Source organism: Mauremys mutica, chromosome 16, assembly GCF_020497125.1.
Source record: "Mauremys mutica isolate MM-2020 ecotype Southern chromosome 16, ASM2049712v1, whole genome shotgun sequence".
Lineage (NCBI taxonomy): Eukaryota > Metazoa > Chordata > Testudines > Geoemydidae > Mauremys > Mauremys mutica.
In genome coordinates this window covers 21,372,697-21,399,693 of record NC_059087.1, presented here as the reverse complement: position 1 = coordinate 21,399,693, position 26,997 = coordinate 21,372,697, and the positions used below count along the sequence as shown (strand labels likewise).

Here is a 26,997-nt window from a genome sequence, read left to right as displayed (position 1 = left end):
GCATGTCTGCAGGGTGCTGAAAAGTTCTTCTTTCTGAAGGGATTAGACTATGGAATAGTGAATTTGTGAAGATTTTCACTCTTGCGAATGATAGTGACCATGAGGGGTGGTGGGAGGTTCTGTTTACCTCCAGGCTAGAGTGGTTGCTTGTATAGTGTTTAATGTTAATTGTGACTGGGTTCCAGCTCCTGGGGCACTCTTAGTCTCCAGCAGTCTAGGGAGTCTGGAAGCTGCTTCCTGTCTTGTTTTCCCACATGCCAGGAGGTTCCCCCTTCTCCAGCTGTCATTTTTAGGGAAGACATCTCCTCTCTTGTTCTCTCTCTTGAGTGAATTTTCTGTGCCAGTAACCCAGCTGCTCTGATTTTATCAGTGTTTTGAATTCCTTCCCCACCCTCCTTAGGAGAGATGGGCATTCCAGAGACATGTGCCAGTCATGCTGAATTCTGACCACAGGCTGCTCTGCCTATGCCAATGCCAAGTGCTGGAAAACTCTTGTTTCTGCACTACACACATGTAAGTGAATTGTTGCCTGTCTTGGCAGTAGCTAGTAAACAAGCCAGGTAACATGTTAACAAACTAGCCTTAAATGTGTGTTCCCACACAGTCATTCACACCTTTTGTGTCTCTTCTTTTCTCAAGTGCAGTAGGCGCTTACAAAGGTGCTTCGATAGCGCAGACTTCCTGCGGAGTCCAGGCTAGCACACGGCTTACTGGGAAATTGTATAGGTATGAAATACTGGCATTTTGGGGTGGAAATGTTGAAAGAACGTCCAGTGTCTGTGTAGATGTTTCGCCTGTGGGAAGAATGATGTTCCATGGGTGGAATGGTTTCCCATTGTAACAACTGAATTCTTATAACAGCCCTGCCGTTAGTTAGCACTGCACCTGCCTGTCAGGAGCCCAGGTTCACCTCTTCTTCCCTTTTCATCTCCTGTGTGTGTGGTCCAGACTTCTAACGTGATGGTAGCCAAGAAATTTCAACTTCCTCCCTCCAAGTGGTTACATAGAACTTATAGCAGCAAATTATTGATTCAACCAATCATTTCAGTGTCTTGACAGGACTATTCTCATAGGTTTTTGTAATTCGAGAGAGAGAGGTTTTTCTCTTGGGGAGGAGCACTTGTCTTCGCTCTAGCACAAGAACAGGGGGAGATCAGTGTTGGAAACCAGCCCTGCTGGTCGATTGTAAGTAACTAACTATATGAAGTAAGTGATTGTGATGATGGGAAATGCTAATATTCAGTTCCACTTGGTGAAGCAAAATTGGAAGCTGTTGCCATTTAAAGCAGAAGCTAAGTAGTGAGTTACCCGAGGCCGTTCCCTCCTCTTCTCATGTTGAACTCGGTTAACCACAGGCAGTGGAGAAAAAGATTTAAAATACCCAGCAGCCAGATGGTCTGAGACCTGACATAAAAGGCTCTATTCGTGGCAGCCTGTTTTTGTTTTTTTTTGCTTTAAATATATATCTTGCATACAGTGTTTGGGCCCATCACTTTGGCCATTTGATATGGTGGGAAAGGGAATATGGTGTTTTGAGACCAGGCGCATAACCACATAACTGGCTGAGCTGAGTGCTCAGTGCCTGCAGCTCTCTGACAAGCAATACAACCATGGCCTCCCATTGTTCACAGGCCTTCAGCTGTGGAGGGCTGTGTGCTATACCCACGCTGGAGCATTCTCGGGATCTCTGTATCATGTGACCAGCGCTCAGTAGGAGGAGAGAATTTTAGTGGGCTTCCAGGGAGGCCAAGAGCCTTTTGTAATGCTCTCTGTGCAGAACGTACTTCTGATAAAAGTGCAGCATCCTGCCAGGCAGCCTGCTCTGTGCCCTTGTGCCTCGGCCTGGTTTTGGGTACAGTGATGGAGTATAGTACCCAGCTGGGTCTTGTGGACTGTGGACACTGGAGTGAGAATATTCAGACTCAGAAACCCTTCCCTGTCCTGTGCTTGTTGAGAGGATTCAGGGGCCAAAAGATTACCTCCTGAGGTCCTTCCATCCCTGATATTCTGTGAAAGGGCTAAGAATGTGGGAGGTGATGGGCACCAGGCCCAACTGCTTTACATACCAGGCAGGAAGAAGCAGTAGCGAGAGGTGAGGCTGCCCTAGTCTCAGGAGAGTCCCGGAGTGGGACCGTTTCTATTTGTACCTTGGAGAGAAGGCCATGAATTCAGGACTGTTTATGTTCTTGAAAGGGGAGTCATATCTGGATGAGAGACTTTCTACAGTGCTGGAAACTGCATATTTTAAGGTTCACAGTTACAAATTTTGCAGGGGGCTGTGGAGTTGTGGTCCGTGTCCCCAGGCTCACTCTTGAAATATTTGCGGCGCACCACGGTTGGTGAATATGGACACGGGGTGTGCTGCCTGCATTCCCACTCTCCTGGCTCTGATTTCCACCCACCCGCTAAAAAATGGCACCTGTAAGGATCTCATTAAACTGGGTGGAAGAACACACAGATCCTGGCAGTGCCAAGGCATGTGCCCTGAGAGCATAAAGTTCCCCTGTCACACATGCCTACCCAAAGGGCAGGAGGAAGGGATAATCTCCCTCATCAGTGGGCACTATTGGGTTAAGAGCTGTTCAGCGGATAGCTGGCATTTGCAGTGTTAATACTCTCATTTAGCAAGACCCCCTGCTGTACTGACTGCTTTTCCCGGATCCTCAAAGGGGGATAATTCTTGACTAGAGTATGCTGGGTTGTTATGCCTCTGTTACCCAGCTTTTCCTGGGAGAGGTGCCAGCCTGGTATAAAGAGCCCCCTCTGAGAGTGGCTGATAGTCAGTAAGCCCTTTAGAGAAGTCTGTGCACCATGAGGCGGCTGTGCTGCAGCTCCTGCTGTTTCTAAATATTGCTTTTCACCCCTTGGCCTCTTGCCGAGTCCCACAGAGTCCCACAGCGAACTCTGCTTCCCAGAAGCTGCTCGGAGAGGGAGTAACAGCTGCTGTTCTCTAGAGACCCATCAGTGCTCATCTTCCCCTGCGCGAGGGAACTGCCATGGTTGCAGGCTCATATGTTGTGCTAAAACCCAAGTAACCAAGAAACGGCAGCAGCAACAGCACTTTGTGGTTACCTACTGAATGTCCCTTATGTGGGCACTTCAGCTCCTGAGAAGCCCTGCTCCTGGGACATGCCTCTCCTGTATGAGGCAGAGCAGCAGTGTGTGACCTCTGTGTAATTGCACTCTGAAGGATAAACCCCCTTGGGGAAGCTTTGGAGGAAGGATAAACCCCCCCTTGGGGAAGCTTTTAAGGTCCTCTGGCTTGCCTATAATCTGGGGAGCATTAGATGAAGCAAGCCAGTTGGGAATGGGACCGTGAGACATTAGCTAGTGTGTGGCGCTGTATACTTAGAGACCATGTCTAGCTAACGTTGCAACTGATGCTTCCTTTAGAAATGGATCACCAGGGTGAGAGATGTTTGCACCTCTTCCCCAGCCCAAGCTTCACAATGGATCAGCTGCTGGTCACATGTGGAAGGGACACACTAACTATCCTCCATGGAGTGGAGTTTTTCCCATTCGTGCTGGAGAGTGCTTCCGAACAAAGGTACAGCAGGAAGGTTTATGGGTCTGCCTGCCTTGAGTTAGTTGGCAGGTAGAAAGGCACAGTAGCTCCACTCAGGCGGCTATCACCTTGCACAACGAATTCTGCTCTCACCCTTGTGAACAAAAGAAGCTATTAAGATCCATTAATGTGCCTGGGTCATCTGTGCAGGCTCTTGTGGGTCCTTTGAGTGTTTGTTTGAAGGTATAAAGAAGGGGCAACGCTTCATTTTTTCTCCCTTGTGTCTCGTAAAAAAACCCCAGGATATTCCTGCAAATCCAACTGAGGGCAAAATTATCGTTCAGCACAGCTGGATTTATTGGCCAGTGCTGTATTCCTTCCACTAACAGAAAAGGGATCCTCCATAAACTAGTGTGATTGCAGAGACACTAGCTTTGGGAGGGGGGGGGGGGTCTGTTCTTACCTGTTGCCTCACCAGTGTCCAACCGTAGATGGAGATGGATGGGGTTAGAAATTCACTACCATGAAAATGCAACTCAGACAGTTGTAACTTTTGAGTGTACCAAAAAAAAAAAAGTCTGAGACCCTTCTCTCCCCATTTGCCATCTATTTCCCCTCCCACCCTTACCAAGTGATGTTTTATACTCATTGCATATTTAAGACATTTTATACCCACTGTCTGCAGTTAGATTGCAAGTCTCTTAAGACAGTGCTTTTGAAAATTTTACCCAAGTGACTTTGGAAAATGAGACGTTAGCTCCTGAGTCAGGTAGGCATTTTTGGAAACATCCCCCCCCTTGCTTATTTCTATGTCAAGAGCCTAAATTTGTTCACCTTCCCAGGGCACAGTGCAATGTCTGTTTGTTTTTCCATGGGTGGTTGGTTGTTTTTTTTTGGTTGAATAGTTGCGGGAGAGGTGAGAGAGGCTTTACTTCTGGGGGGAAGTCTGGGAGGGGTATCTGCATGGCTTAATTTAACTTTTCTTTTTGTCCAAGAGTTCCAATTGCTGTGTGTGGTTTTTACAACTGAATGTGTGCCCAGAGTGCTGGATGAGTGCATTTATATGAATCCTAATAAATAGGCATGGTGCTTTACATAGATTATCTCTGGGGCTATGGAAATAATTCATGGCTCTGACCCACTGGAAAGTAGAAAGTATTTAAAGTTAAGCTCTGGGCTTTTTCTTTGGTTCAGACTAAATCTAACTCTTCGGGGTGGGGCCCGTCTTTTGTTATGTGTGCATACAGTACCTGGCACAGTGAGGCCTTGACCGGGGCCACTAGGTTCTGTCATAGTTCTCAAACAACACACGAGCCCTGCCATCTTCACCAGTCCTCCAGCTCTCAGGTGACATGTCAGAATCATAGAAATGTAGGGCTGGAAGGGACCTCCAGAGGTCCTCTGGTCCATCCTCCATCATTGAGGCATGACTGAGTATGCCTAGACCAGCCCTGACAGGTGTTTAAGAACAGGTTGGACAATCTCCAGTGACAGAGATTCCACAGCCTCCCTTGGAAGCCTATTTCAGTGCTTAACTTCCCTTAGATTTAGGAGGTTTTTCCTACTATGTAACCTAAATCTTCCTTGCTGAAGATGAAGCCTGTTACTACTTGTCCTACCTTCAGTGGACATGGAGAACAATGAATCACCGTCCTCTTTATAATGGCCCTTAGTATACTTGAAGACTGTTTTATCAGGTCCCCCTCAGTCTGCTTTTCTCAAGACTAAACATGCCCCCGCCCTTAACCTTTCCTCACAGGTCAAATTTTCTAAATTTTTATCACTTTTTCATCGCTCTCATCTGGACTCTGCAATTTGTCCACATCTTTCCTAAAGGGTGGTGCCCAGAACCAGACACAGTACTCCTGCAGAGGCCTCACCAGTGCCGAGTAGCGCAGGACAATTGCCTCCTGTGTCGTCCATACGACTCTCCTGTTAATACACCTCAGCGTGACATTAGCCTTTTTTGCAGGACAACATAGCCGCTGCTGCTGCAAGTGAAAGTGTATTATTAATCCCAGGAAATGTAGCTGTACACAGAGGCTGTGCAGGGAACAAGACCCTGGGCTGCCGAACAGTATTGGCTCCCTGCAGCCGAGTGTCAGAACTGCTGTTTCAGGGCCGCATCAAATAGCTGGAAGCTTTAAGGCTCGACCAAGCATCGAGCCAGCACATCTTCCAAGTTTCTGTAATAGTCCTAGTAAAGCAGGGCCTAAATATAGCATCTCTGCACAAGTGTCCCTTTATTTTTCCCCTGGCTGTGTTTATTTGCTTCTGATTTTACATTTGTTCTGTTTAAAAGAGGGCAGAGGTTTTCTATGTCCTAGTGAAATACTTCAAAGTGCATCCAACTGCTGTATGAAAGAGGGGTGATTAAAATAAGTAAATAAATATTCTATAGTGGGAACAAAGATAGAAGGCTCTTGGCCTTTAGAGTTGCCACCCAGCCACAGCTGTGCTCAGTGCAGGAGTGTGATGATGGTTCTTGGTGCGGATTAGGTGTATGCATACAGCTGGCACTGCATGGGATATAAAAGTGACTTTGTGTCTGGCTGATCATTTCAGGAGCACCTTTTCCACCACACCCCCTTTAAAATGGTCCGCCAGGTCAGAAACAGAGTGTGGTGGAAAGTAATGTCAGATTGTTTCTGCATCTTGCAGACTTTGCTGACTCACAGGACTGGGGTCATTTCAGCCCTTTCCCTTTTCCCGGGCTGTGTAGTCAGAGTGCTGGGGCACATGCTTATGTGCAATAGGGTCGTGTACGAGGTGAACTCAGTTTGGTAATGTTTTGCCTTGTGTTAGAAATCCAGGCCCCTGTGTATCACTCATAGTCTCTGGCAGTGCTGTGGGAGCCATCATGTTCCTGGGCTGCCATTTTGGGGTTTTGTCATTAGTAGCTGCAGGTGCCCCATTAAGGCTTCTCTTCTTAGCCACCCATGGATTTGGGGTTGCTTCTGCCTGCCAAAACTTGGGATTGAATGTTGTCCAGTGCTGAGCAACCAAGAGGTAGCAATGACAAGGATGATGATTAAGCACCTGTCACAGTTGTTTGATCTGTTTACTGCTCTGACAGTCTGCAGGCTCTTTCCAGCACCCTCATGGGGTGCCGGAGTTAGTGGAAGGAGGAGCTGCTGATTGGTGACTGAAACAATGGGAGATGGTGTCCAGTTCCTGCCTGCTGGGTAAGCTGCCTTGGACTGTGTATTAGCAGCTCCTCTAACAGCTCAGATTAGTGGCTGATACAATGGCAGCCTGACAGGAGCTGCTCTAACTGTACCTGTTTATTTTCCTTATTAAATCCACTTGTTCTGGAGCAAAATGAAGCTCATGGTGGATCCCAGCCCTGATTTCTTAAGTAGGTCATTACTGTGGTGAATAATTGATTTGTTTAGGCTTGACATTAGAAACAGGCCTTAAGTGCTAGTGTCAGATCCTGGTGATTATGGTGGCTTAGTGCTTCTGGATTCTCAGTGTTTACTCCCAGGGAAGGACTCAAGTCTCCAATGGGAAGGGGGAGTGGGAGGCCAGTGGAAAGGCAGGAAGAAGCTAATTTAAAAAAAAATCAGAGCTGTTTCTCTTGACAGTGTTGTGTTTAAAGTATCTAGTTAGTGGTTAGATCGTGGGGAATAAGAGCCAGGACTCCTGGGTCCCATTTCCAGCTGTGCCACCTGCTTGCTGCGTGACTTCAGATAAGTCACTTAATTGCTTCTTGCTTCAGTTTACAGACCCATAAAATGAGCCTAATAATAAAAGTACCTATCAAATAAGGGTTTGAGACTTAATTAACATTTGTAAAGTGCTTTGAGCTCTGCTGGAAAGTATGGTTGTGACACGGGTTATGGGGAGCAGCTTAAAGCACAGGGACTTGAACCGAGGTATTAACAGCGAAGAGCTTTATCATTCACTGTTAGGGCCGTATCAAATTCACGGTCCAGTTTGGTCAATTTCATGGTCATAGGATTTAAAAAATCGTACATTTCATGATCTCAGATATTTAAATCTGAAGTTTCATGGTGCTATAATTGTAGGGGTCGAGACCCAAAAAGGAGTTGCGGGCGGGTCACGGTACTTCTACCCTTACTTCTACACTGCTGCATTCAGAGCTGGGCAGTGGTGACTGCTGGCCTGGGGCCCAGCTCTGAAGGCGGAGCTGCTGCCAGCAGCAGCACAGAAGTAAGGATGGCCTGGTATGGTATTGCCACCCTTACTTCTAGGCTGTTGCCTTTAGAGCTGGGCCCCTTGGTCAGCAGCCGCTACTCTCTGGTCATCCAGCTCTGAAGGCAGCAGTGCCAGAGGTAAGGGTGGCATGGTATGGTATTGCCACCCTTACATCTGCACTGCTGCTGGCAGAGTGCTGCCTTCAGAGCTGGGGGCCCGGCCAACAGCCATCGCTCTCCGTCCATCCAGCTCTGAAAGCAGTGCAGAAGCAAGGGCGGCAACATTGCGATGCCCCCTGAAATAACTTTGCAACCCTCCTGCAACTCCCTTTTGGGTCAGGACGTGAAATCTGTGTAGCGTAGGGTAAAAGCACACAAAAGACCAGATTTCACAGTGATGCATTTTTCATGGCCGTGAATTTGGTTGGGCCCTATTCATTGTGCCATGAGTATCCACATGTCCCTCCCTGAACTCTCAAAATCTTGTCCAAACAATGCTCTGGGCTCAGTGTGAAACCTGGGGAGGATTTTCTGGGTGCAGCCAGTTCCTGTTCCAGAATGTGGAGGGGCTATCCTCAGGACATTGCAGGTGCTGAAAAAGAGTAAGTGCCAGGTCACAGAGAAGCTCTTGTGTTCTTCTACAAGCTGAATTGCTGGCTCAGACCTGGGTCAGGAGATGAGAAGAGAAATGGAAGGTTGGGGTGACAATAATTACAAACTCCACCACCCCTGGACCCTCCCGCTGAGCAAAAGCCAATGTGAAATTACCCCCAGACAATTCATCTCTCTCAGGGTACGTCTTGCAAAGGCTTCTGGAGTACCTACAGGAGCGCTTCATCGAGATGTCCCTGGAGGATTTCCTCTCAATCCCTGGACATGTTAACAAACTTTTCTAAGTAACTATACTGTCTGCGAATGCATCCCAAGACCTCAGGGCAAATCAATCATTAAAAAAGGCTTGCTTAAAAAAAAATGTTTGATATTTGCAAAGGTACACTCACCAGAGGTCCCTTCCATGGCGTCATTGTCTGGGATAGTGGCTTGTGAGGGCTGGGAGGACGGTAATTCCGTCAGGGTGATAAAGAGCTCCTGGCTGCTGGGGCTCACGGAGTGCTGTGTGCTCTCTGCTAGGTCTTCCTCCTCCTTCTTCATCTTCCTCTTCCCCGTCTGCATAATCTTCAGCCATGGCAGAGATTACAACCCCCACCTCGGAATCCACGATCGGGGTGGGGTACTTGTGGCGCAGCCCCCTAAAATTGCATGCAGCTCAGCATAGAAGCGGCATGTTTTTCGACCTGCCCCGGACCTTCCGTTTGCTTCTTTGGTTTTCTGGTAGCCTTGTCTGAGCTCCTTAACTTTCACTCTGCACTGCACTGAGTCCCGGCTGTGGCCTTTATGTCTTTTGGAACTCACAGTCACACAGCATGCATAGTCGATCTTGACATTTTTCATGCACCTGGTACCAGGGAATCCTCTAGTAAATCACCATCAGCTTAGGGGAAAGGAAAGGGGGATCTTCCAGACAAGTCAAAAAATCACTCGAAAAGTTGTTTCCCTTGTGACTAGCCCTGTATTCTGTTTCTTTGTTACTAACAATCCTCAGTGGACTGTAACACAAAGGCTTGTGTGGGGCCTGCAGCAGGGAGAGCAGCTTGCTTGTGTTTTCACAGGTAATTCCCTCTCACACTTGTGCATTCCAGCTTCTGAACCGCAGCTCTTGTCGAGCTAGCCACGTGGACATCACAGCTGTGTTCTGTGTGCTCAGACAGCCAGGCTCGAATCCGAGCCTCGCTGGTCCTAGATCCGCCTGCAGTCTGTGCGCTTGTGGTGCTGAGCACTGGCAGCTCTTGGTGAAGTTAGTGGGCAATGTGGGAGCTCAGTATATTTGAAAATGAGACCGTGGGCTTTTTTCTATCTGGCCTTTTGTGCAGGAAAACTACTTGGAACTAGCGTGTGACTGGCTGACATGGGGCGCCTTCAGCAACGGCGCTTTTAGTGCCAGCATCCACGCAGGCCGCTTTACTTTGTGGATGCCCTATTGGAAATCGGGCAAAGCTTTGGTATTACATTATTTATGTGGGCTGTTACAACTTGACTCTGCCTGTTGGAGCCTTGTACTTGCAGACCCTGGAAAAGGGGACTCCTCATAAGCTACACTGCAGAACGGTGTAGTGTGTTCCCTCCTCCAGGTGAAGGCTGTGGGCTGAAGATGCATCCCCCGCCTCTGAAGCTGCTTCTATACAATATCTAGCTTGGGCTTCTCTGTCAAATGCAGTCTCTCCTCACCAATGTCATATTGCTTAGGTTATTACTTGGCTGCTTCTTGCAAGTGCATCCAGGCTAATGTGGAACCATTGCCTTCCTTCCCAGAGACCTCTTTCTCAGCAGGAAACCTTGCTAGCTAGCCCATCTCCTCCAGAGTTCTGTTGTCTCAAGACATGGGCTCCTCTTGGATTGTCCTTATCTCACAGGTATTTGAGCTTAATGGCCTTTTGAAGCCTGCAGTGTGAAACAGTAGCCCCATGGCAAGCTACAGCTCTGTCTACAGTACAGAAATAACCCACTGGCCCAGGCTCAAATTGGGGTGGAGAAAAGGTATCTTCCAAGCTCTGCCCACAGATTAAGACCCACACATTCAAAATGCCCAAATGAAATGCTATTCTCTGTAGCTTGTGCAGATATTCAAAATATGACCATGCAGCTCTCTGGCCTCTTTGGGCTTGGCTGCCTCTTAGTGAGGCTCAGATAAATCCATGGGCTGTGAGCTCCTCAAGTTTGTTTCCCCCCCACCCATGGTGTGGCTCCAATGTCCTGCTGGAGTCCTGGGGCTCGGCTCTTTTTTAATCTGAGTAGATCTTCATAATATGATCCTCCCTCTCTCTCTCTCTTTTTTTACATGCTTTGAGCAGCAGAGGAATAGTTAACCATGTTGACATTTAAAGTGCCCTCATTGGCATATGAGTGAACACCCATTGGAATGAATGGGGCAGTTCACACTTCAGAGCTGTTTTTTCATGGTCTTTGGACTTGTCTACACATCGAGCACTGCAGGGGTGAAGCTGCACTGAGGCCTGGTCTATATTACAGAGTTAAGTCAACATAAGATGCCTTGCGTCATCCTAACTGAGTCAGTGTCCATAAAAGTCAATGTTGATGTAGATAGGTTGATATGGTGTCATTGTAGACACTGTTGCTTACGTCGACTGTTACTGGCTTTCAGAAGCCGTCCCACAATGCCCCGCACTGACAGTACAATCAGTACAAGTGCTGCTGATGAGGACGCACACCACAGACACAAGGAACAATGTAATTACTGCAGCGGCAGTAGGCTAACGTAATTTAGGTCGACTTAATTGTGTAATGGAGGCGTGCCCTGATGCAGCTGTGCCATTGTAGCGCTTAGTGAAGACGCTACCTATGCCAATGGGAGAGCTGCTCCCATCGGTGTCGGTACTCCACCTCCCCCAAAAAAGGAGGTAACTATGTCAATGGGAGAAGCCTTCTTGTTGATTTCACACTGTCTACACCGGGGGTTAGGTCAGTATAAGGATTTTTCATACCTGAGGGACATAGTTATACCAACATAAGTCTGTAGTGTAGACCAAGCCTCAGGCAGACATGGCTATATCGGTTATACTCAGGTCATGTTTTCAAGGTTTTCTTCATAGCTGTAACAACTTGAGACTTATCCCTGGTCTACACTACAGAATTACTTTGGTGTAACTACATCACGTGAGTGTGACTAATCCACACCTCTGAGCGACGTAGTTGTACTGTCCTAAGCACCAGTGTAGACAGCTACCGCTTCTTGCAGAGGAGGATTAACTAAGCCGATGGGAGAAGCATTTTAAGTGTAGACCTGCCCTTACTTTGTTAGTGAAAACGGATTCTGGAGAACAAGAAGGAAGCCACTACATACTGGCTAAGAACAAACCTTGCAGTGGCCCCAACTATGTGTTAACAGTCTCCTTTTACCTTGGTGCAAAGCAAAAAAACAAACAAACATTGTTAACCCTGGTAGGAAGCCATGTCCTACCATAGGCATCTTCCAGCTTTAAAAAATGTGTTTCATAGAATCGTAGGGCTGGAAGCAACCTTGAGAAGTTATCTAGTCCCGTCTGCCTGTTTCTGCCTTTGTTATAACACATTCAGTTTCCCCTTCCCTCTCCACCATGGTTGGGGTACAACTATGCTCAAAAAGAGTTGTTATTGTGGTGTAGACGGACAAGGCCTGTCTGTCCAGTGACTGCTTGTTCTAGGCAGAGGTGATGAGTCAGTGATTTTGTTTGTTTTATTTATTTGTTAGTCGGCATACAAATAAAAGCTCAGTGTCTAGATGTACAGCCTATGCAGGAATAGTGTCCAACTTTATTGACCTCTTGGCCTTTTAATTTAGCCACATTGACTAGAAAAATACCAGCAGAGCAAAGGTGATCCTGATGGGGAATGGAGATTGAAGGTCTGGAAACAAGCTAGTTTTCTTATCAATCATGTTGATGATGTTGTTGAATAAAATGTACGTCCCCCCCGCTGTTGCGGGAGGGACCTTCCTTCCCGACTCTCAGACCCATGCGTTCCTTTAGAACAAACCCATGTTCGTACAGACACTTTCCCCCTTCCATGGCAGGAATTTCTCGCCATTTCCAGTTAACTGCAGGAAATAGCCCTGCTCTTGCATGGTGGTGGCTTTTATTTATTTATTTTTTTTTAATAACCTCTGCTGTGGCACTTGTTCTATTTTCTGTTCATTTTTTAATCCCTTCGGTCTCTCCAGCAGCTGACACTGCAGTATTTTGTTTGAAGTTAGGAGGAGACGTGAAGCTCTCTGTGAAACGGCTGCTGGGAACCCAGTAGGGAGCAGCATGCTGGTTATTGTTTGGTCTGTTCATCTGCTTGTCCTGCCAAAGAATATATCCTCACCAGCTATGAGACTCTCAGCAGCTCCAAAGTGGGGAGCCAGTACATGCCATTTTCTCTAGGCTTCGAGTTACTGGATTTTTTGAAACCAGGCACTTTCTTGCAGAAAGGAAACTAAAACTATCTCCGTTCCTAATGCAGCTCCTGCTATTCTGAAATGGGCTGGCTTGTTTTTGTCTCTTGTAATAATAACCGCATGTTAGTTTTTGTCCTGTCTCTAGTGAAACTGATGCTGCTCACCCACTGTGGTCCTGCTCCTACTCCCACTGATGTCAGTGATAAAACTCCCATTGGCTTCCAGGGGTGTCGGGGTGTGTGTGTGTGTGTGTATCGCAGTCAATTTGGCTTTCCATTCTTGATGACCAGGTTGCAGACGTCCAATGCCTTAAAACTTACATTAAGCTTCTAGACTTGCAACAAATGACAGCAACTTCCCCTGATTGCACAATCCTGAGCAAGAAATGGGAAAGGAAACTAGACAGGAGTCCAGCTCCTGACACTTACTCTACTGAGAACATCTGAAATGCATACTGCCAGCACAAGCTGAACATGGAAATGTCTCCAGTCTAACCATGAAGGATGCCAGGAATGTAGAATAGCTGGGGAGGATTCCAAAGGCATGGGCCTCGGTGGAAAAGGCCCTGCCTCCTGCACTCTCCAGATTACGTTCAAATGGGAAAGGCTCACATTGACTTTAAAGGGCTTTGGAGCAGGCCCTGTGTAACTAGATGGTGAGTGGTTTCAGTGCAAGAAAGCGATTTCTTTAAATGATCAGGACTCTCATTGTGAAGTGATGTGGGGGGAAACTGAGGAAGGAAGAAAATGGCAGAAACTGCATGAAGCTGGAACATAACCTGCACTTGAGTCAGGAGCCCCTAACACACTGTGCAGCTGGGTGGACAGTGCCCACCTCGGACAGGTAGCTGAAGGAGTCTCTCTCCCCATTGGCTGCGTTTGTATAGCTTGCCATGCTAACAAATTGACGTTAATAGAGCAGCATGCACTCCCTCAGGTAGACTTAATCTGGGCTTCATGTGCTGCTATGAAAATGCTGTCGCTCACTAGCTAGCAAACAGGCAGCCCATGGAGTGTGTGCATCACCAGCTGTCTCCAAGAAAGACTGGGGCTGCCTTCTGCAGCATCTAGGCGTGGCTTTTCGAGGTTAGCTCCAAACAAAGAGCACTGCAGCAGTACAGCGGAGAGGCTGCAAATGTGCAGATCACTGTGATGACTTTGCATATCCAGAAGAAAAGACCACAGCTTCCAAATGTTCAGGAGATGATACAGAGCCAGTTACGACCACTACCAAGAGCTGAGCTCCCAGGTCCAGCTAATGGAGACTGATTGGCCTCTCTCATGTGCCTCCAGTTATGTGAGGCTGATTAGCTGTGGGACATGTTTAGGGAAGTCATGGGACACGGCACCTTTGTCACCATTCCTTTCCCGTGTGAAGTTCCACAAGGATTAATTCTCTTTGGTCCTATGCAACGTTTACATCCAACTACAAGGTGAACTGTTGAGACGTCACATGCTCCAGCACCATTAATCTGAAGCTGTCCAAGCCCTTTCTCTCCTTCACAACACACACTATTGTTGCCAAGCTAACTCAGGGCTTGGCCAAAGTCAGCGTGCCGATTTAAAATCGTGATTGAAATTCTGCTCACCATGCCCTGTTTGGCAGCATCAAGAGAAGTACTGTCTTGGGGATGGGCTTAAAGTGCATGTGCTCAGAGGCCATCATGTAAACCTTTCTTCATTGCACACAGTTGCACACATTGCACACAGTGCTTGCCCCAGGCCCCTAGAGAGGTTGTGCTCACCCATTTCATAGACTAAGGGCTTGGCTACACTTACGGTTTGCAGCGCTGGTAGTTTGCAGCGCTGGTCATCCAGCTGTGTAGGAGCAGCGCTGGTGTGTGGCCACACTCACAGCTACCAGCGCTGGTGTGTGGCCACATTTGCAGCATTTCCAGCGCTGTTGGGAGTGATGCATTATGGGCAGCTATCCCAGCGTTCAAGTGGCCGCAACGTGCTTTTCAAAAGAGGGGGGTGGAGTGGGGTCTAGTGTGACAGGGAGTGGGGGGAGAGAGAGAGAGTGGATTTTTGGAGCCAACACTGTGTGTTAGCTTCCTGACTTGAAAAATCAGAACATTTTTCCGACCCCTTAGTCTTAACTCTTAATTGCAAACAGCCTGCAGACAACATGGACTCCCAGCTGTTTCCCTGCCTGCCTCTCATTTGATTGTTTACAGCCAGGTACAGATGATCACAGCAAACAGGAGCTGTGTTTGTTTTTTAGATAGCAGCAGTGGCAACGGAGGAGCTCCACAGAGCTCGTTCACAACAGGGAGGAGGATCTCATTTGATTGTTCAGATTGATCACAGCAAACAGGAGCTGATAAGCAAAACAAAGAGAGGCTGCATAACAAAACAAAGGGAGTAATTTAGTTAAAAGCATTCTGGGATATCTCCTTATTCCCTGGAGGCCAATAAAAGCGCTGGTGTGTGTCCACACTTGATGAGCAGCGCTGGATCACCAGCGCTGCAATCGCTACACCCCAACCTGACCAGGTGTACAGCCAGCGCTGCAGCCAGGGAGTTGCAGCGCTGGATGTGCCTTGCAGGTGTGGACGGTTACTAATTGCAGCGCTGGAAAGCCTCTACCAGCGCTGCAACTTGCAAGTGTAGCCAAGCCCTCATAGAATCATAGACTATCAGGGTTGGAAGGGACTTCATTTCATGGATATTCTCTCTAGACACGTGACAGGGTGGTATTGTAGGAAGCCTCTTTGTTATAATGAAAGCAAAATAACATTTCCTTATTATATGTAATGGGGGGAGAGGATTTGAAGCCACAAGCTGTCTTGAAGCTGATGTTCATTCCCTCAGCCTCTCTGCTTTCATGCTCCTGATACTAAAGAATAGATTTGCAAACTAATAGGATTTTTGCTGCTAAATGAACTTGTTTTTGTGTGTGAGTGGAGCTTGCTAAACAGCTTCTTTACATGCTAATACACTTGACCTATCTATGGAAGAGATACAGCGCCCTAGGAGCAGAATCTCCTCTGAATCTGTTTAGCATCTTCGCTTTCTCTTCATCCAGCTGAACAGAATAAAGCCACTGGGATTTGACATGGCAAACACACATCCCCTTTCCCTGTGATATTTGATCTTGGCTATAGAGAGAGATTTGCCTGCAGTGTGTTTTGTTGTGTGTGAATCTGAGCTGGGGTAGGGGGCACGGAGGCTGAGTCTACATTTAAAATGTTGCAGCCGCAGAGCTGTAGCGCTTCAGTGTAGACATCCCTACTGCACTGGGAGAGATTCTTCCGTCACCCTAGCGCAGTCTGCGCTGGCAGTTAGGTCAGCACAGGGTGGGGATTTTTCATACCCCTGAGTGGCATAGCTGGGTTGACCTACCTTTCCAGTGTAGACCAGACTAGAATACCATCGGCCCCTTCCTTCTGCACTTCGGGGAGCGATGCCAGGGAAACAAACAAAATGCTTAATGTTACTCCTGAAAGTGCTTAGTGACTCTCCCTAGCATCTTGCACAGTGGCATTCACAGAACATGGGTTGGCCTCCACATCTGGTTATTCTTGCGGAAGCTGAGTGCTGAGTTTGAATCCCACACCAGACCGCAAGCAGCTTGCATCGTGGGAAAATGGTGTGATGGTGTATTTATTGCCAGACCAAAAATCTAAAGATGGAGTTAAGGTTGAGAGTACAGACTGGTAACTTTAGGTTAAAAAAAAAAAAAAATTTTACAGGATATTATCCCAAAACCAAGTGTTATAACCCAGGAAATTCAGAGTTATGGTTAAACTTGAAATAAATCCAAGTATATTAAGGTATGGAAGTCAAGTATCAGAGGGGTAGCCGTGTTAGTCTGGATCTGTAAAAGCAACAAAGAATCCTGTGGCACCTTATAGATGTTGCTTTTACAAGGTATGGAAGGGCACAGTCAAGTTCCCAAGGAACCTTAACTGTCTTGTAGTGACACCATGTATGTATGATGGACGTGTTTTAGTCATTTGTGGTTCCAGATGAGATGAAGCTGATTTTTAAAGACCTATTATTTCTTTTCATATTTTCTCCTTGAGTAAGACAAATGAGGAGGACAAGGGTAACAATAAAAGAATGCAATTACCTAGCTATATTATAATAATCCCTTAAAGATCATATTCAGTACCTAAATGTAGGTGTTCTGGGGTGAGGGGTGGTGTGTGTGTCTGAGAAGAGGTGAGTGAAGGAAGTTATAGGGCATAAAGAGAGCAGGAGAGATTGGAAGAAGAGAAGGACCAGGAGATAGGTGGGCTGATGGCTGGCACAGGGTAGAGACACAGGTCAGAGGGATGAAGGTGGATGCTAGGGGGAGGCAACACAGGCTCATCAGATCAGTTGGAAAGCAGGCAGAATGAGATGAGTGTCAATTAAGCCACTTTGTGGTGATGGAGGCCAGAGTCCTGGGGTTTGTGGAGTGAATTGAGTAGGAGCAAGTGCTTTTGTAGTCCACCCAGTAGCCCTCAAGGCATGTCACCGGTACATGAGAGGGTGGGAGGGAGGCAGGCCTTCTTCTCACCCCTAGAGTCCTGGAGGTAATTGGAGAGGATGTGAATGAGGTGGCATTGGAGGCTACTACTGGATGCTGTGAAGGCTCATCTCATGCCTGCTGCTGCTCTTCCGAGTGGGCAGGAGTCTATGATAGACTGCCCCTTGTATCAGGGAGGAGAGATCCAGTGGTGATTTGGTTGGGGTGATTGGGGACCTCCTGGGACCTGTTGTCTCTTGACAGACCGATGAGTATCTGGTGGGAAGGGGAGGCGGGCAGACCCCGCTGCTCACCTCCCCTCTCCCTGGCTGCTGTACCTTTTAGGTATAGAGAGCTGAGTGAGACAAACACTTCCAGCCTGTGACTGGAAAATAAACAAAATGGGTTGAGTCTCAGTGGGATTTAACAGCGGAACATGCGCTGCCATGTCAGATCCCATTGCTCAAGGAGACACCACTCCACTGCCGGACTGCGTGAAGGGGTGCCCTCACCTACCTGAGACGCTGGGCAAGAAACCTGGCTTTCTTACTTGGGCACAGCTGCTGCCTCCTTTTGTCACTTACAGTAACAACATCCAGAGCAGCTGAAAGTATCTGTGCTGTTGGCTTTAGCCTCTATGTTCAACACTCTTTCCACTCTTGTGGATAGGACTTCAAAGCTTCATAGTCTGCGCCACATTGTGCCAACCTGGGTTCTGAGGGATCTGAATAACCTAGTTTCCCTAGCAACAACAGTCCTTTTAATCACAGGGTGGGGGAAAGGACAAATCGACTTCAGTTATCAGTACCAAGCCTTCTCTAGTGGTCTCTGAGTACAGGAACATGCTCCTTCTGTTGGTGGGAGTTATCTCACAGGGGGAGTAAAAGCAGAAAGCTCTTCCTGCCCTGGGATAGTGGAAAACTCTGCAAATGAGTTTGCACCCAGTGTCCAGAACAAACAGAGAGGAGAGGGAGGATAGTAATAATAACTAGAGTAGATAGGAATATTTTTGTGCTTGTATAGTGCATTCCATTTGCAGATCTCAGAGTACTCTGTGAATGCTAATGGATTCAGACTCCTACAAGGAAGGGAGAGAGGGCAGTATTATACCCATTTTACAGTGGGGAAGCTGAAATACAGAGAGGTTAAGTGAATTGTTTAAGGTGACCCAGGAAGCCTGGGGTAGAGCTGTGACTAGAACTTGGCTCTCCTGAATCCCAGTTCTGTGCCTTGACTTTTCGTTTGGGTAAAGAGAGAGAGCAGTGTGGGTCAGAGGGAGTTCTGGAGCTCAGAGGTGGGGAGACCGTTCCCTAGAGTGCAGTGATTCAATCTAAAAAAAAATTAGCAGAGAGGCTCGTACCAAAAGATTTCAGAGTCAGCTCCTCCATAAGCAGTGATGGAGTAAATTATCCAGTGTGGCCATGGGGAATGAAAGAAATATTCCTGCTTCCAGCTCTGCATAGCAGCACAATCTCACCTCTGCGCGTGTGTGTGTGTGAGAGAGAAAGCAGTCTGATTGTGAGTGGCTTGAAGAAACTTTAGAGGGAGAAAGTGCTTTTGCCGAATCAAAGGCAGGAAGATGGGATTAGAGCCCTATACAGAGGCTGATTTTCTATTGGATAATGCCAGTCTGAAACGCTAAATAACAATATTTTGCAAACTTGTCAGGCCAGAAAACTGTACAAGGGCCACATGAGGCCTTTAGATACCATGGTGATAGATGCTACAATAAAAGCTTTTTTAACCGGCATGCTGGGGAACCGGGGCGGGGGAGGGAGAGGGCATTAAAATGCCAGTTAACTCAGAGGGAGGGGTTTGGAGTGTGGGGCAGGGGGGTGGGAGGGGCTGCAGGGCATGGGCTCTGGGAGGGAGTTTGGGTCCGGGATGGGGTTGGGTCGTGGGAGGGGGCTTAGGATGCCGGATGGGAGGACGCTCACCTCCAGCAGTTCCCTGTCCCTGCTGCTCCTGGTGGAGGCGCGGCCAGGCGGCTCTGCAAGCAGGCACACTGCCTGCATCTGCAGACGCTGGCCCCCACAGCTCCCATTGGCCGTAGTTCCTGGCCAATGGGCTGGGAGCTGCAGAGTCAGTGCTCGGGGATGGGGGGACAGAAGCAGCGTGTCTGCAGAGCCGCCTGGCCGCGCCTCCACCAGCAGCAGCAAGGACGGGGAGCCGCTTGTGGGGAGCCGCTGGAGGTGAGCGTCCCGTCCCCCCCCCTCCCAATCTGATACTGTGAACTCCTCCCACACCTCAAGTCCTCTCCCAGACCCAAACTCATTCCCAGAGTGCTCCCTGCAGCCCCTCCCACGCCCCAGCTCCCTGCCGGCCCTGCACCAACCACACTATAAACCGGACTTTCAGTACAGATCAGAAATGCCGGTTTATAGAGCTTGTCGGTTGGTGAAGTGCCAGATGAAAGAGGCTTTAACTCCCACTGACTTTCCTGATTAGGGTGACCAGATGTCCCAATTTTATAGGGACAGTCCCAATATTCGGGCTTTGTCTTATATAGGCGCCTATTACCCTCTACCCCCGTCCTGATTTTTCACACTTGCTGTTTGGTCACCCTATTCCTGATCCAACATACAATTCCCTCCCTGGCAGCCATTGCCTAGACCAACTCCGGGGGACTCTGGAAGGCCTCTATGCAAAGGCCCCTTCTAAAGAACATGTATTTGCTTTTACTTTTTCATTCCTGTGGTTCTTGCACCGTCTAGCAAACTCCAGGGACTTGGGGAACTCAGGGTGGCACCACAAGGGTGTTGGTGGTTCCTGTGAGGACCTAAGAGGCCCAGGCCTCAGACACTGCAGTTATTTAACTGGCTGGTGCTTGGTACAGTACAGAGGTTCACTTCTACAGTTGGTTTATTGAGTTTTAAGTGTATCATTTGTATAAATTCCCCAGACCCACTCCCCCTACCCCTCACCCCAAACTCCAAACCAGCCCCTCAGTTCTAAAGGTTTATTTGGTCTCACACAGAGTGTGCATCCTTTGCTGGAGTGAGTCACACTTTCTTGGAGATGTCGGGTTGCCACCTGTCCAGGTTTTCCCAGGATTGTTCCTTTTTTGAGGTAGCTGTCCTGGGAAATTTGGATGGGTGCTTAGTGGTGTAGTGTTATTGGCTCAGGATCATCCCAGATGCCCTGTGATTTTTGTTTGTTTTTGTTTTTGGTACCTCAGAGGTGGTGACCCTGTGGAGGTGACTCTGAGGGAGGAAAGTGGTTTGTAAAATGTTACTCTTACACATCACCAAGGTCAGGGGTTGCAGGGGATTGCTGGATATATTTGGTAGCTGCTTGTTCTCATTACATTGGCAGAGCCTAAATAATTTTGTGGAAAAGAGTCCAACTTAGTCCTGTTTGTATTTCAGCCTGTATTTAATGCACAGTCTTAAGTTGGGCTCCTCATACCGGCAAAACAGAAGGATCTGTCTTCTGTGTGGTATCTAAAGCTACAGTTATTCACTTCACATGGCATTGTTTGTACTGGGCTCCCCTTGTGACAGTACGTGCTGATTTATAGAAATCTTTATTCTTTTGCAACGTATCATTTCCCCCCTTGATAGCGTGTAATAGAAGGGTAATAATATTTGGTGGTGGGGAGTGAAATAAGCTGTAGCCCTGCAGCTTCAGGTCCCATGGTCAGTAGCCCTACAGGGACATTACAGGTACACGAAATGGACCCCTGTGCAGAGGATCAATAGAAGAGCTGTGTACTACTTAATCTCTATGGCTTGGATCTCTCGTCAGTCCAACAGGCCTTGTGCTGGCTCCCTGCACAGTGGTGAATTTCAGTCTTTGTGCACATCTGTGTGTGCAGAGTGATCAGAGGGGATTATTAGGCTACAGCAGAGATGTTGGGCAAGGTGTTCAGTGTGTGGCCTTCGCACTCCACTTATGGCAGCTTCCTGTCCTCCTCCAGCACAGGATGCAAAGAACAGTTCTCCCACCTGCCTTTTCCGCAGAGGTTCACTCGCTTTCACCAAATGATGGTTAATTTGGCACACTCTCCCCACACTCGATGAATTAATCAGGAATCTAAGGAGGAGGGACATTCACCAAGGGGTCTTTTGGAGTTTTTTGTTTTTGGCAGCATGGCTGTTGGTTTTGCTCATAAAATCTTTCTTTCCTAGTCTTCCTGTTGCTGAGAAGTCTGGAGAAACCCTGGATTTCCATCCTAGTGTGTGTCAGTTTATGATGTCTGTATCATTGCTAACGTTCGTGGAGGCCTCATCTGTATTGATTGTGCTAAATGGACAAGGTTCATTGCCCTGACCCATCATGCTCATCTTATGAAAATGAGGCACTGAGAGATATAATCATGGATTGGCAACCCATGGAGGGCACCCCACAAGAACCTTGCTAGGAATTCTTTAACATTTTAAAGAAAGTTTATGCATTAAGCACAAATGCATTAATATTTAACATTATGCAATAAGGGCAAAACCCAGAGATATGAACAGTCATTAAGTAAAGAATAATTTGTTAGGTATCAGAAAAGGCTTTATTTCCCAGAGTTGTTAATGAGTGGAATAGGGTGTCTGCTTAACAAGCGGGAGTTTGTTAGAGCTCCATCTCAGGCTTAAGTGTATCTTGCTATCAATAATTGTGGATTTGCTGAATACTGACAAGGCATGTGTTCTTGTTGGGAGCAGGGAGCGGACTCGGCCTATGCTTATCTCCTTCCCAGTTCTGTTTTTAAGCTAAGCTTTTTTTCTACAGATGCTTCATTCAGTGGAACGCCACCTAGTTATGCCTATGATGCAGACCGTGCCGAAGAACAGCGGCGACACCATGACATGATGCCCTACATTGATGACTCTCCATCCTCCTCACCCCATCTCAGTTCCAAGAGTCGGGGCAGCCGAGACACTCTCTCCTCAGGGTCTTTAGAGTCCACAAAATCAGTGAGTCCTTTTTAGCCTCTTTAAGCATGGAATCAGCAGTGTGTGTGTGTGCGCGCGTGACTAGCGTGGGACCAGGAGCATGGGAAGGAGGACTGATTGATTGACATGTGGTAGTGGTACCTGCTAGGAATGGAGCATTTAAGGTTAAAGTGGCTTTCAAGTGTTAATCCTATGTTTCATGGATGTGTAATGTGCGTACAAATTTACGGCCAATTGTTCAGCCTCGCTCCTGTGAGTCAGTAACGCTGTTGAATCAATGAGATTACTCAGTGAATAAACTCTGCAGAATCAAGCTCTAAATACCAGCTGATGCTTTTAGAGAAGGTCTTGGACCAAACACTGTAAAAAGACATGCTGAGGGGGTACATGGTAATTATGATTTGTGACCAAAAGAAATTGGGGGAGGGAGGAACAGGAGGGGGTTGGATGGGAGTGAAGTATGCTCAGGTAACTCTCAGACTTTGACAGGTAAAGTCAAGTTTTGAAGCTTGGAGGACAACAGGAATCAAAATTGCCAAGCGATTAAACTCTGAAGTGTGGTGACGGTGCATATGAAAGAGATGCTTCTCGTTTAAAAAATGTCCTGTGTGCACTCAGTAGCTGCTCATGTTTCCACCTGCAATAGACCTTAGAGCTGACTGGATCCATTGTGCCAATGTGTAAACACTTCCAGGAGGGAGTTCTTTTAACCTTAAAAGAATCAATAATCCCCCTCCCCCTCCCAGGAACTAAATGGGTAATTAACTCTAGTTCAGTCAGATTTAACTGTTAGCTCAATGTGGCTCACTAGAAATGAAACGCAGCTGCCGACAGCAAGGGTTTTCTTCCAAATGTGATGTTTAGAATCAGAAATCAAAATGGGTTATTGACTTGGGCAAAGAGGAGTAATGGAAAATTCCCCAGCCTGGAGTTCCACCCTGTCCTGTGACTCTGGGTGCAGAGCCTGACTTTCCAAAAGGCGTTCCCACCCTCCACCCCCTACCTCAAAGCTGCCAATTTGCAGTCCTTCCCCAAGCACCTGTTCAGGAGGGTAGGTAAAGCTAAGCATAGCCCCTCAGGCCCCTGTCACACTCGCTGTCACTACAGCATTACCCGTCAGGAATGAGCATTACCCGTCAGGAATGGTGCTTCTATTCATACTTGAGTTCTTGGTTTTCTTTATTACAAAAATTAAATAAGGGGGGGGGGGAAGACAGCAAAAATGTATCTAGAAGGATGAGAGGGCTGTGACAGAAAATCCCAGCCCTGCAGTATCCTGCTGGAGCATCTGGGTCGTTTCATTCTGATGGGAAGAGTGCTAACATGCATCAGTGGTAGAGTTCCTTTACTTCCTGGAGTGACCACTTGCTGCAATGTCAAAGTGGCTTGTTATAAATAGAGTATGGGGAAATCTGCTTGTGCCTATTGCTTCATAGATGAGTGGATGGCTGTGTTAATTATGGTTCGTTCCTGTCCAGCGCAGTAAAACTGCTAAGAGAGGGGCACCAGCGCTACCTCAGGCTCCTGACCGTGAGCTGCAGTTAAAGCTCCTTAAAGTGACCCTGATTACGCTGTAAGTAATCTGCAGATATTGGTGCCAACACACGTGAGGAAGTGTCCGTCACAGGGTTACGAGGTTAATTTCAACCCTGTTACAATATTTTACAGCCACATTCATTCCCTTGTTACTGCAAGTTGCAAAGCCACTTGTCATCACGGTTGCGCTTGCAGCTGCTTTGGAAAAGGTGTCACTGTAAGAAAGGATAAAGTGCCCAAGGTGGTGCACTGAGGCGAGCGCACAAAACATATTTGACCAGAAGCCTGTAAAGCTGTCACATGCACCACGTGTATTACCTTTCCCAGTCGCTGAAAACCAGAAGATAGCTTCTATTAACACACTTTCTCCTCTATAAGTAGCTTTGTTCTTCTGCCTGATTCAGTCAGTGGGGTCTAGGGGGACTTTTTTCCAAATTCTCCAGTCCCCCCAGTTTCTCTCACTGGTTTTCAGTCCCATCTGCCTTGTCCAGCCACTAACAGCCTCCCCTACCCATCCCCCATTCCCAGTCTCCTTGTTGAGCCCATCACAATCTCCCCTCCTTATCCCCCAGCTTTTAGTCCTCTTGCCTACCATGTTCCAGACACCCCCCCCCCACCCCCAATTATCAATCTATTTACCCACCAGTTCAGTCTCCACTCTCCCCCCGTTTCCAGTCACAGGTGGGCTTTTTTCTCCCTCCCGTGGCAGTGTCTCCAGCAACTTGGCCCAATCTATTCCTTTCCATACCCCCAGCTTCATGATCTGTCTCATCTGTATTCAAGTCAGGTGGCTTCCTCCTCCATGCTGCCTGAGAGCCTGCTGCGGGAGAGAGCACAGAAGAGACAGACGCCCTGTTCTCTGTTCCAGTGCCCAGCCCCACCCTAGCCCAGAGCAACTGTGAGGAGCTGGACCGTGCATGCACAGTTCTGTCACATGTAGGAGCTGTGGGGACTGGAAATGGAGCATGCTTAGTTTCTGTGAAGAGATGGTGCACACACTGTTTGGCCTGCAGTAGAGGCGTTGAGGAATTAGAGAGTGTTCTTTGTGTATGGAATCTTTGGAGATTTTTGCTGCTAAACTATAAGAAATCTCTACTGGCAGGTGTGAACCAAGATTTTTTTCAAAGGCCAAATTTGGGTGGATTTTGACAGGAACATGCACATCCCTGATACAAAGGCCACCTCCCCGGACAAATTTCAAGTCCCTTCTCCTGAACATTGAAGTACCTGAGCTTCTCAAAAGAAAAGTTTACCCGAGTCTTTTTTTTAACCTTGCAAAGCAATGTGATTTTTTTTTTCCTAGCCTTATTCTTGGAAACTGCTGAATCGTTTTGTCTGAAACTTTTTTTGGAAATTTTCAGCCTGAAACATACAGGTGGTGGTGAAAATTTTAGCCCAAGTAGTTGAAGTCTGGCAAAGTTGAAAACAGGATATAATAATATGAAGTGTGGGGCGACCTTAATAATAGGCAGTTCTACCAGCCTTGCCTATAATATAGAGGTTACATTTGTATTTGGGAGTGGGCACTGGAGTTAGTAGCTGGGAGTGGGGCCGCATAAATGGAGCTCACCTCTGAGCATACAGGAGTGTTGGGGCAGCCAGTGGCACATGTCACTAAAGGAGAGTTCTGAGAGCTTGGGATTCAAACTGGGGGCTTGTTGCTGGAAGTAAGGGTACAGGAAGGCATAGTGCTCAGAGCAGGTCAGGATAGGGGTTAGAGAGTTCCCCAGTCTTGGTGGTGGTTATTTGGGAGGCTTGTTATGATGGAGCGAGTCCTCTTGAGGTGAGGAAAGGAAGCAAGGGGAAGAGAGCAGGGACAAGAGATGAAATTTATCTGTAAGAACTTCCTGTCCCCAAGCAGCGCCCCAGCCAGCCAGACATATGCAGTGTGGAGCTGGGTTGGGTCACGTCCCTGGTGTTCCCCATCCAAACTCCTCCAGCAATGTAAAGTATGTAGGGATGTAATGATGATGTGGGGTTGAGGGCAGGCGTGCGGCCCCCAGAAAAATTACAAATATCCATTTCTTGCGTGTTTAGATCAGTTTTATGCCAAATCCAATCTCTTGTATTATTTCTCTCTCTCCCCCTTTCAAGAGGGAGTGTCAGAACTGGCCGCCTTTCCCCGTAGAAGGAGGAAGCTGGGTTGTGAATGGGGACTCCAGCTGGGATGCCCCCTCTTCCCTGGTCTGCTTCAGCCATGGTAACACCCACTGGCAGGGAAAGACCCAGATGCTCTCTAGCCAGCAGAGCCGGCCCTAGGCATAAGCAGACTAAGCAATTGCTTAGGACCCCAAACATCTTTTTATTATGTGTTTGGGGGGGAATATTCCTCCTTAGGGCCCCCAATGGGCTAGCACTGCGCTGCTACACAGGCTCCAGCTCCTTGTGCTGTTCCCGTTGCTAACCAGAGAGGAGCAGCAGCTCTGGGGGAGCAGGTTTCCTCCAGAGCAGGGGGAGCTCTTCCTTTGCTTTAGACAAGTAGCGGGAGCTAGATTTTAACCCCTGGATAGAGCGCTGTCCGCTTCAACCCACCTATGGTAATTTCCCCAGGCACCAGCTTTTAGATCCCTTTTTCTCCACGGGTGCCTACATCTTTGTGGTTCCGCTGCTGGGCCCCTCTGTCAGACTGCTTTTGTAACCGTCTGTGCTCTTTGGGGAGTCCAGAATGTCACTCAGACCCGCAGATGGTGCTGCCCCATCATCCTCTTTGCTTGTTCTGGATCCATCTCACTACCTCCCATTCAGTCTGCTACCCCGTCTTTCATTTGTGCATTGAGCCTTTAGGTTCTCACACCTGTCTCAAAGTGCCTAGCACTGTTGTTGCTCTGCAAATAATAAATAGTAAGCAGAGGGCCTGGATTCAGGCCTTAGCAGGGTAAAAAATCCCCACCCCAAAGTGTTTAAAGTCCCGCCTCTCTGTGAATGCTTAGGGACCTTAAATAGTCCTTTAATTTAAAAAAAACCCAGTAATCTCTCTAGTTTATATTTGTTCTCCTGCTTTGTGATTCATCAGTCTTGAGCTCAAGCAGGAAGCAGAGGGTTTTAAATTCCCCAGAGCCTGGTGAGGGTGAGAGCTAGGAAGAACACTGAAGTTACTGTGTAAGGCCACACTTCTGTGTTTAAATCATCCAGAACGTTGACTGCTCCTGCCAATATAACCAGGGCTGGAGTTCTGGAAACTAGTAGCGTCAGGAATTGGAACTCCCTTTTATAAAGCTGGCCTCTGACTGGTGTGAAAAGCTCTGCCTTCCATGCTTACAAAAGTCCTTTATTGCAAATTACCAAAGCAGACGCTCTCTGGGTGACAGTCACTGGAAAGATGACCTGCACCAGCCTATCTGGCGTTTCCCGAGAGTCAGAGAATATCCTCCAGCAACGTGAACGAGTGGGGGGGAAGCTACCCCACCTGATCTGCTCCCAACTGTTGACTCCACTTCCCACTGTGGCACCCCTGGGGCAAAACAC

The 26,997-nt window shown here is 47.7% G+C and overlaps 1 protein-coding gene across 1 annotated transcript in view; it reads left to right on the top strand.

The window, feature by feature from the left end:
• Positions 1–26,997, top strand: part of BCR (BCR activator of RhoGEF and GTPase) — a 131,885-nt gene that overhangs the window by 38,514 nt on the left and 66,374 nt on the right. Inside the window, exon 2 of the mRNA XM_044989864.1 lies at positions 21,833–22,017. Coding sequence (XP_044845799.1) covers positions 21,833–22,017 — 185 coding nt within the window. The remainder of the gene's footprint in view (positions 1–21,832; positions 22,018–26,997) is intronic.